Raw genomic sequence first — 10062 nt, 5'->3', positions numbered from 1 at the left:
AAACTTTTGATTGAAGATAAACTACATTAATTCACCACATCTCTCTAGCTACTTCCCTTGTCGAGAGCTGCAAGAGAATGACTGGGGGTGGCAGTTAGGGGAGGAGCTATATAGACAGCTCTGCTGTGGGTAATCCTCTTGCAGCTTCCTGTTGGGAAGGAGAATATCCCACAAGTAATGGATGAATCCGTGGACTGGATACACCTTACAAGAGAAAAGCCATTTTAAGGGCTACTGGCAGTTTATACTTAGATTAGGGGGTGTTTTTATTTTGGGAGGCTTTTTTATTTTCATAGGAATTAGGTTTAATTTTGTAAACTTTGGTAACTTGTTTTTTTTGTTTTCTGTAATATTAGCCTTTTTTATTTTTTGTAATCTTAGCTTATTTATTTTTTGTAACTTTAGTATTTTTTAGTTTAGGTAAATAGTGTTAATTTAGGGGGTGTTAGTTTAGGGGGCTTAGTAATTTAATTAGTTATTTGCATTGTGGGTGTTGGCGGTTTAAGGGGTTAATAGGTTAATTAGGTTTATTGCGATGTGGGGGGTTTGCGGTTTAGGAGTTAATAGGGTAAATAGGTTTATTGCTATGTGGGGATTTTGCGGTTTAGGGGTTAATAGGGTAATTAGGTTTATTGCGATGTGGGGGTTTTGCGGTTTAGGGGTTAATAGGGTAAATAGGTTTATTGCGATGTGGGGGTTTTATGGTTTAAGGGGTAATAATGTTTATTGCGATGTGGGGATTTTTGCAGTTTAGGGGTTAATAGGGTAATTAGGTTTATTGCGATGTGGGTGGTTGACGGTTAAGGGATTAAGGGGTTAATTACTTTATTATTTTGCGATGTGTGGGTTTGCGGTGTATGTGTTAATACTTCAGGTGGGAGGTTCATTTTTTTTTATATACTTCGTGCGGGAGGTGTTTTTTTTTTTTTGTAATGCTCCGTTTGCCTTCGCTGCATCCCGGTGGATTCCGAAAATTGCAGGGTGGTAAAAGTATCCCCTGCCATTCTCGGAATTAACCTGGATGCAGCTGCCTGGCGCTGCCAACATTTCATTGAGGATACGTGCGCAACTGCCAACGGCGATGGACATTACAAACGCAATTATAGTATAGATGAGAAATTTGGATATGTAGCATCAATAGCAACAAATATTCAGTGATTATTTAATGTCTGTATAGTGCAAAGTTTACCCTATCAGGTTCCCTTCTGTGCATCTATTGTATACAGTAAAAGAGAGCTCACTTCTGTAGATACAACAAATAATTTATTGACAAAGAATGGAATGCAAAAAAAATGTAACTGACTTTTAGCATAAGAAAGTCCAGTTACATGTTTGGTTTTCAAACTGTCATCCAACTTCCCAGGATAAAGTCACGTTTGTTTGCACGTTCTTCTATTTAAGAAAAAAAAAATACAAAACTCTATTCTGTGCTTTATATAGGTCTGCATTCATTTCATGTTACTGACCTCACTGACTAAGAATTAAGGTTAAAATTTACTTAATCTTTCTTGGACAGCAAACACTACACAATGCAGACTGCAAGGTGTGGTTCCCTTATTAACTGTTTCACTGCTGGGCCGCTCACAAAACTGGCTGTAGAGGGAACACTGGACACGACATACATAAATAGCATTATTAAACAAAATCAACAAAGTTAAACAATAATAGTAGTGCTAATATAGAGTATATGGCCACATATTGCATAATAGAGAAGAAACACACAGGATATAAATGAAATCCGTTATTATCTAGCAAGGCATACAGCGCATGTTTAGTTTTTTATTGGAGTGGAAGTCATTTTTGTGGTCTTCTTTAGGTGATGGTAATTAGGAAGGATTTTCATCAGGAAGTCCAACTGCAATGTTTGTGGCTGTAAGTAGAAAATATAAAGAGAAAAATATGAAATTTTATTTTTGTTTAAAGGGACATAAAACTCAAAATTGTTTCTGATAGATCATACAATTTTAAACAACTTTCTTAATTACTTTTATTATCTAATTTGATTCCTTCTCTTTGTATCCTTTGTTAAAAATAATACATAGGTAAGCTCAGCAATGCACTACTTGGAGCTAGCTGCTGATTGGTGGCTGCACATATATACCTCTCTTCATTGGCTCACGTGATGTGTTTAGCTAGCTCCCAGTAGTGCATTGCTGCTCCTTCAACAAAGGATAAAAGGAGAATGAAGCAAATTTGATAATGAAAGTAAATTTGAAAGTTAATAAAAATTACATGCTCTATCTGAATCATGAAAAAAATTATTTGGGTTTCATATCCCTTTAATGTCCCTTTAAACTAATACACTAAAGCAATACCTAAGATGCCAGTATGAGCATAAAGTATTTTTGGCGTTTGATAACCTATTGTGTTACATTTTATAAATAAGACTATACTAGTGGAAGAAGGGGTATAAGTGAAATACCAGTCAAAAAATAACTGCTTGTAATGTTGTTTTAACATTGACATTTAAATGAATAAAATCAGCTGTACAGCAAGGCTGCATAAACAGTGTTATCTGAGCATTTCATACCCCAAACAGTACGTATGAGAGACTGTAATGCTTGGCAGGAAAAATGTCATCTCTGTGAAATAAAAATCTGAAGGACACAGAATACTAACCTGGGGACGCTCTGTCTGCACTCTACGCAAGCAATCAGACCCATAGATAACGGTGTTTTCGGGAATCACTTCACAAGTATTCACATCGCAGCACGCGCCAATGATGCAGCCGCTAGTAAGAATTACATTTCTGCCTACAGATGCTAGAATTAAAGAAACACAGCATATTTAGCCCATGAGTTATAAAATACATTCACTGTATACTTAAAGGGACAGTCAACACCAGAATTGTTGTTGTTTTAAAATATAATCCCTTAATTACCCATTCCCCAGTTTTGCCTAACCAACACAGTTGTTATAATACAAATTTTACCTCTGTAGTTACCTTGTATCTAAGCCTCTGCAGACTGCCCCCTTATTTCAGTTCATTTGACAGACTTGCATTTTAGCCAATCAGTGCTCACTCCTCTGTAAATTCATGTGCATGAGCTCAATGTTATCTATATGACACACATGAACTAACACGCTCTAGTGTGATAAACTGTCAATATGCATTTAGATTAGAGGCGGCCTTCAAGGTCTAAGAAATTGGCATATGAACATCCTAGGTTTAGCTTTCAACTAAGAATACCAAGAGAACAAAACAAAATTGGTGAGCTTCTCGAAAAACTAGTATATGCACGCCTATCCCATTTCCTTACGTTAAACTCCCTTCTTGACTCGCTGCAATCTGGATTTCGTCCCTATCACTCCACAGAGACAGCTATTGTTAAGGTCACCAACGACCTACTTACAGCTAAATCAAAAGGCCACTTCTCTCTGCTTATCCTCCTTGACCTGTCCGCAGCCTTTAACACTGTCGACCACCCTCTTTTGCTCCAAACCCTCCAATCCTTTGGCATCTGTGACACAGCCCTTTCGTGGCTCTCTTCCTACCCATCAAACCGTACCTTCAGTGTAGCCTTCTCTGGGGCCTCCTCTGCCCCGTCACCACTTTCTGTCGGAGTACCGCAAAACTCTGTCCTCGGTCCCCTTCTCTTCTCAATCTATACGTCATCACTAGGTTCCCTAATTAAGTCCCACGGTTTCCAATATCATTTGTATGCCGATGGCACCCAAATCTACTTCTCTGCTCCAGACCTATCTCCTTCCTTGCTAACCCGTGTCACTAACTGTCTTTCTCACATCTCTTCCTGGATGTCCTCTCACTACCTCAAGCTAAATCTCTCCAACACTGAGCTCCTCATTTTCCCCCCTTCTTCCAAAATCTCCACCCCCAATATCTCTATAACTGTCGACAACTCCATCATTACCCTACCCCACATGCCCGATGTCTCTGGGTCACATTTGACTCAGATCTTTCCTTCACTCCTCACATTCAGTCCTTGGCTATAGCCTGCCGTTTCCACCTTAAAAACATCTCTAAAATTAGACACTTCCTTACACAAGACACAACTAAGATTTTAATCCACTCTCTCATTCTTTCCCGCCTTGATTACTGCAACTCTGTCCTCTCTGGTCTCCCCACATGCCGCCTAGCTCCTTTACAATCCATAATGAATGCCTCTGCCAGACTCATCTTCCTTACACGTCGCTCTTCATCTGCTGCGCCTCTCTGCCAATCCCTTCACTTGCTTCCTCTTGCCTCTAGGATCAAACACAAAACTCTCACTCTTACATACAAAGCCCTCAACTGCACTGCTCCCCCCTACATCTCAGACCTTGTCTCCAGATACTCTCCCTCCCGTCCCCTTCGCTCTGCTCATGACCTCCTACTCTCCTCCTCTCTGGTTACCTCATTGCACTCCCATTTACAGGACTTCTCCAGACTGGCTTCCATCTTGTGGAACTCTCTGCCTCGCTCCACAAGACTCTCTTCTAGTTTTGTAAGCTTCAAGTGCTCCCTAAAGACTCTACTGTTCAGGGATGCATACAACCTACGCTAACCTTTCCTAATACCAGTTCCTCTCCTCCACTGCAATCCCCTGAACCCCCTTAGCATGTAAGCCTAAAAGTCCAGCTGTTTGCAGATCACCTTCTTAAGAGCTGACTACAACAGTGCAACTCTTGGCAGGGCCCTCTACCCTATAATTGTTTTGTTGTACTCCCCCTTTGTTTATAGCGCTGCGGAATCTGTTGGCGCTCTACAAATAACCGATAATAATAATAATAATAATAATAGTATGCAGTATAATAATAGTATGCGGTATAATAATAGTATGCGGTATTATAGTATGCGGTATTATAATAGTATGCAGTATTATAATAGTATGTTGTATAATAATAGTATGCGGTATAATAATAGTATGTGGTATAATAATAGTATGTGGTATAATAGTATGCAGTATTATAATAGTATGCAGTATAATAATAGTATGCAGTATAATAATAGTATGCAGTATATTAATAGTATACAGTATATTAATAGTATGCAGTATAATAATAGTATGCAGTATAATAATAGTATGCAGTATAATAATAGTGTGCAGTATAATAATAGTGTGCAGTATATTAATAGTATACAGTATAATAATAGTATGCAGTATAATAATAGTGTGCAGTATAATAATAGTATGCAGTATAATAATAGTGTGCAGTATAATAATAGTGTGCAGTATAATAATACTGTGCAGTATATTAATAGTATACAGTATAATAATAGTATGCAGTATAATAATAGTGTGCAGTATAATAATAGTGTGCAGTATATTAATAGTATACAGTATATTAATAGTATGCAGTATAATAATAGTGTGCAGTATAATAATAGTATGCAGTATATTAATAGTATACAGTATATTAATAGTATGCAGTATAATAATAGTGTGCAGTATAATAATAGTATGCAGTATATTAATAGTATGCAGTATAATAATAGTATGCAGTATAATAATAGTGTGCAGTATAATAATAGTGTGCAGTATATTAATAGTATACAGTATATTAATAGTATACAGTATAATAATAGTATGCAGTATAATAATAGTATGCAGTATAATAATAGTGTGCAGTATAATAATAGTGTGCAGTATATTAATAGTATACAGTATATTAATAGTATGCAGTATAATAATAGTGTGCAGTATAATAATAGTATGCAGTATATTAATAGTATACAGTATATTAATAGTATGCAGTATAATAATAGTGTGCAGTATAATAATAGTATGCAGTATATTAATAGTATGCAGTATAATAATAGTATGCAGTATAATAATAGTGTGCAGTATAATAATAGTGTGCAGTATATTAATAGTATACAGTATATTAATAGTATACAGTATAATAATAGTATGCAGTATAATAATAGTATGCAGTATAATAATAGTGTGCAGTATAATAATAGTGTGCAGTATATTAATAGTATACAGTATATTAATAGTATGCAGTATAATAATAGTATGCAGTATAATAATAGTGTGCAGTATAATAATAGTGTGCAGTATAATAATAGTGTGCAGTATATTAATAGTATACAGTATATTAATAGTATGCAGTATAATAATAGTGTGCAGTATATTAATAGTATACAGTATATTAATAGTATGCAGTATAATAATAGTATGCAGTATAATAATAGTATGCAGTATAATAATAGTATGCGGTATAATGTTACATAATTTAAATAGAAAGAATGCAGGCTAAAAATGACTTGTACACAATCATTGTGGGATAGGTTTACAAATATTCAATAAAGTTAAAAAAAAAGGAGTTCAAATTATTAGGATTTAAAACATAAAACATTTTAGAAAAATACAATTTAATGTTTCAACCTAAATAAAATTATTTATATTACATATTTATTCAGCATATTTTTGCTCAGGTATTATAGTACCATCTGATTTATATGTTAAAAGGTATGATCCAACATTGGATTAGATCAATGTTTTGGGATTAATAAAATAAATAAAACCTAAGAATTGTTTATAAAAAGATAGTTGAACATAAATTACAGAGACAGTGTTAATTATAGAAAAAAGGAAATGGATTTTCTTTCATTTTATAAACACAAGTTGATTTATCTAAAACTTAATCTCTTTTATCCTGTTGCAGGAATAAAAGACATAGCAGCTGTTTGGCATCTATAGTAAAATACAAAATTACTTTTTTTTTTTTTTTAAAACCAAAAAATTGGGCCTGGTATCACGAGGCTTAGTCATTGGATCTCCAAGCGCTCAGCTTTCTGCAAATAATGAACTTTTGTATTATAATTAACCCCTTAAAGGGACATTAAACACTTTGAGATGGTAATATAAAATGAATGATAAATCATATATATATATATATATATATATATATATATATATATATATATATATAAAAACTCTGCAATATACTTTTATTATTTGATTTGTCCCCTTTTTGATAAATGTATTTTAAAATAAAATTAAAAAGTTTGGATTTAAGAATTACGGATTTGTTCTCTCTCTCTCTATGTGCTCAAAAAAGATATTAGCCCTAGAAAACATAGGGTGGGGTCTTGTGGACTCTCACAACCATGAAATAAATTAATTTATCAAGTAAGCATAAATTATGTTTACTTTCATACCGGTGGTGAGAGTCCACTATCCATTACTCCTGGGAACTAATACTCAAGCCGTGGAGTCCACGAGTAATAACTTAAAGCAGTGATTTTCAACCACTGTGCCGCCATAGCAGAGGCAGACGGCATCATTTACAACATGACATATTTCCATTCATTCACAAAAATTCATTATGATTGTTTGTGAATGAATGTCAATATGTCATGTATTGTAAATGAATCATTAGGTGAGCGGCCGCCCTGCTTTGAGCAGAGTATACTCAGGATGCGAGTGGCAGTACAGTTGCGAAGCCAATGACGCTATTGACAGGCGGAAGTTGTTTCTGCTTAAACATGCTAATTTGTTCAGCTTGGTGAAGGGCGGGATTTAAGGCTGAGATTGGCCGGCTCTCTCTGCGGGTTCCGTCTCCCGTCTACTACTAGCTGGGAACCAGGTGAGGTTAACAGGGCCAATTAACCCATTGTGATAATGTCCTTAATTTAATAAAGTGCTAGGTAGAACACTCTCACTGAATGCTATAGGTGTGCCCATGCTTTTTGGCTCATTCTGGAGAATATAAAAAAACAAAAATCCAGATCGCAAACCAATACGAACTCACAAATATTACATAACCTTTATCTGAGCATGTATGCTTAGGTTACGTTACAACGGTTACAAAAGATCCCGCCTTTTTTCAAGTAATAAAAGTACCGTCAAATAATACTGGACAGCATTTTTATGTAAAAAGCACTGAATGAAAATAGGAAAGAAGTAAGCTTTGTGACTACTGCTAGGCTGGGAACCAAGCCATGATATGCAGCTAATTACATTAAGTACAATAAAACTTACCATGAAATTCATGCTGAAAAATGTTCTACCAAATTTGGTATTGCAGATGCACAAATATCCATTTTACATTACTTAAGAAATTTATGCGGCAAATCCACTATGCATGGGCGAAATTCTACCAATTTAATTTTTTCCCTTACTGGCCTGAACAAATAGAATGTGCAGTGCTATTTAGCAGTCATGAAGATTCTTCGTAGACCAAGGTGCATGACAACAGAAGACAGCATAAAAGATCAAAGCTGTATAGCAGTTGACCATTATTTCTTTTCCCTAACTGCTGCCTGTCATATGCTGTTTTACTTTTAGCGTGTTGGACTGTTTGGCCATCAGGCATATTTGGCTTTGTCTAGCCCTGTGATCAACATCTAACAGAATTAAAGGTATATATCAAGGCATATCAAATTGTTGAGTCTCATTGCTGCCGGGTGCGCTGGACTTTTGTTGTTACTGTATAGCAGTAGGGCTGGGGTTCAAGTTTGGAATATAACAACCTAACTTTATGAGTGAGGGAGAGGATTGCAATTTAGTACAAGAGAGGGTGAACAAGCAAGGGAGAAGAACGGACAGAAGGCGAGGAAATTGTGAAGAATTGTGTGAGTGCATGATGTGTATACATAAAAAAACGGATGCAAAAAAATAAGTCGCATCTGTACTAGTTTGTATGAGGTACAGCACAGTACAGTATGTGTGAATGTGTATATACAGTATATATATATAGGATATCCAGAGCCCATGTGAGAGAGGCTCCATTTGATAAAGGTCTAGGTGTAGACCGAAACGTTAAGGGTTAAGGCCCTGCTGTTTGTTCCAAGGATTGGAATAAAGCCTTTTTCTTTTGAATGAAATTCCTGTGTTGCCTGCTTCTTTCCGGATACTTCTAAACACTGAGGCTAAGTGTGCACCTGGATATCCTACTTACATACTACATTCTATTTGCAGTGCACCGGGTAGTTGCTATAGTAGTGTGTGCCACTTTTTTGCATCTGTATATATATATATATATATATATATATATATATACATACATACATACATATATACATACATACATACACACACAGTATATATATATATATATATATATATATATATATATATATATATATATATATATATATATATATACACATATACATATACACACACACACATATATATGTATACTGTATTAGGCTACAATGTGTGATTTTGTAAAACTTTGGAATGGTGGTGTGCCGCAGGATTTTTTAATGTAAAAAAATATGTGCCACTGCAAAAAAAAGGTTGAAAATCACTGACTTAAAGGGACAGTCTTCACCAGAATTTTTATTGTTTAAAAAGATAGATAATCCCTTTATTACCCATTCCCCTGTTTTGCATAACCAAAAGTTATATTAATATATGTTTTACCTCTGTGATTACTTTGTATCTAAGCCTCTGCAGACTGCCCCCTTATCTCAGTGCTTTTGACAGACATACAGTTTAGCCAATCAGTGTCGACTCCTAAATAACTCCATGGGAGTGAGCACAATGTTATCTATATGACACACATGAACTAGTACTGTCTAACTGAAAAACTTTCAAAATGCTCTGAGCTAAGAGGCGGTTTTCAATGGTTTAGAAATCAGTTTGAGCCTACCTAGGTTTAGCTTTTCAAAAATACCACCAAGGGAACAAAGCAAATTTACTGATAAAAGAAAATTGAAAAGTTGTTTAAAATTGTATTCCCTATCTGAATCATTAAAGTTTAATTTTGACTAGACTGTTCTTTAAAGGGAGGAATTTAAATACAATTTTAACTGAGAAATTAAATCCACAACTCCAATACATACATTTTTTTTTAAACGCACATAAAATAAATCAAACCGGCAAAAATAAAAAAAACTGAGACAACTGCTTGAATAACCTTCCTACTAAAGGCTGCCTCAGAAGAAGCAAATGCATCAAAATGGTAGAATTGTGTAAAAGTATGCAAAGAAGACCAAGAGCCCAGGAAGTGGCAACTGACCTAGAAGAATAAGCATTATTCCGTTACGGTGGAGGCTGATCCGCCTCCAAGTAAGCCTTGAGAATCAAAAGTTTCAACCCAAAAGCCAAAGTAACAGTGGGAACCTTTTGTCCTTTCCTAGAACTAGAAAAGTGAATGCCAGGA

The 10062-nt window shown here is 35.3% G+C and overlaps 1 protein-coding gene across 1 annotated transcript in view; it reads right to left on the bottom strand.

The window, feature by feature from the left end:
• Positions 1-1241: 1241 nt before the first annotated feature.
• DCTN6 (dynactin subunit 6) overlaps positions 1242-10062 on the bottom strand; it is a 34520-nt gene continuing 25699 nt past the window's right edge. The window contains exons 6-7 of the mRNA XM_053703278.1: positions 2620-2762; positions 1242-1870 (exon numbers count right to left, since the gene is read on the bottom strand). Coding sequence (XP_053559253.1) covers positions 1772-1870; positions 2620-2762 — 242 coding nt within the window. The 3' untranslated portion in view covers positions 1242-1771. The remainder of the gene's footprint in view (positions 1871-2619; positions 2763-10062) is intronic.

The sequence above is a fragment of the Bombina bombina genome, chromosome 2, assembly GCF_027579735.1.
Source record: "Bombina bombina isolate aBomBom1 chromosome 2, aBomBom1.pri, whole genome shotgun sequence".
Lineage (NCBI taxonomy): Eukaryota > Metazoa > Chordata > Amphibia > Anura > Bombinatoridae > Bombina > Bombina bombina.
This window is presented reverse-complemented; position numbering and strand designations above follow the sequence as displayed.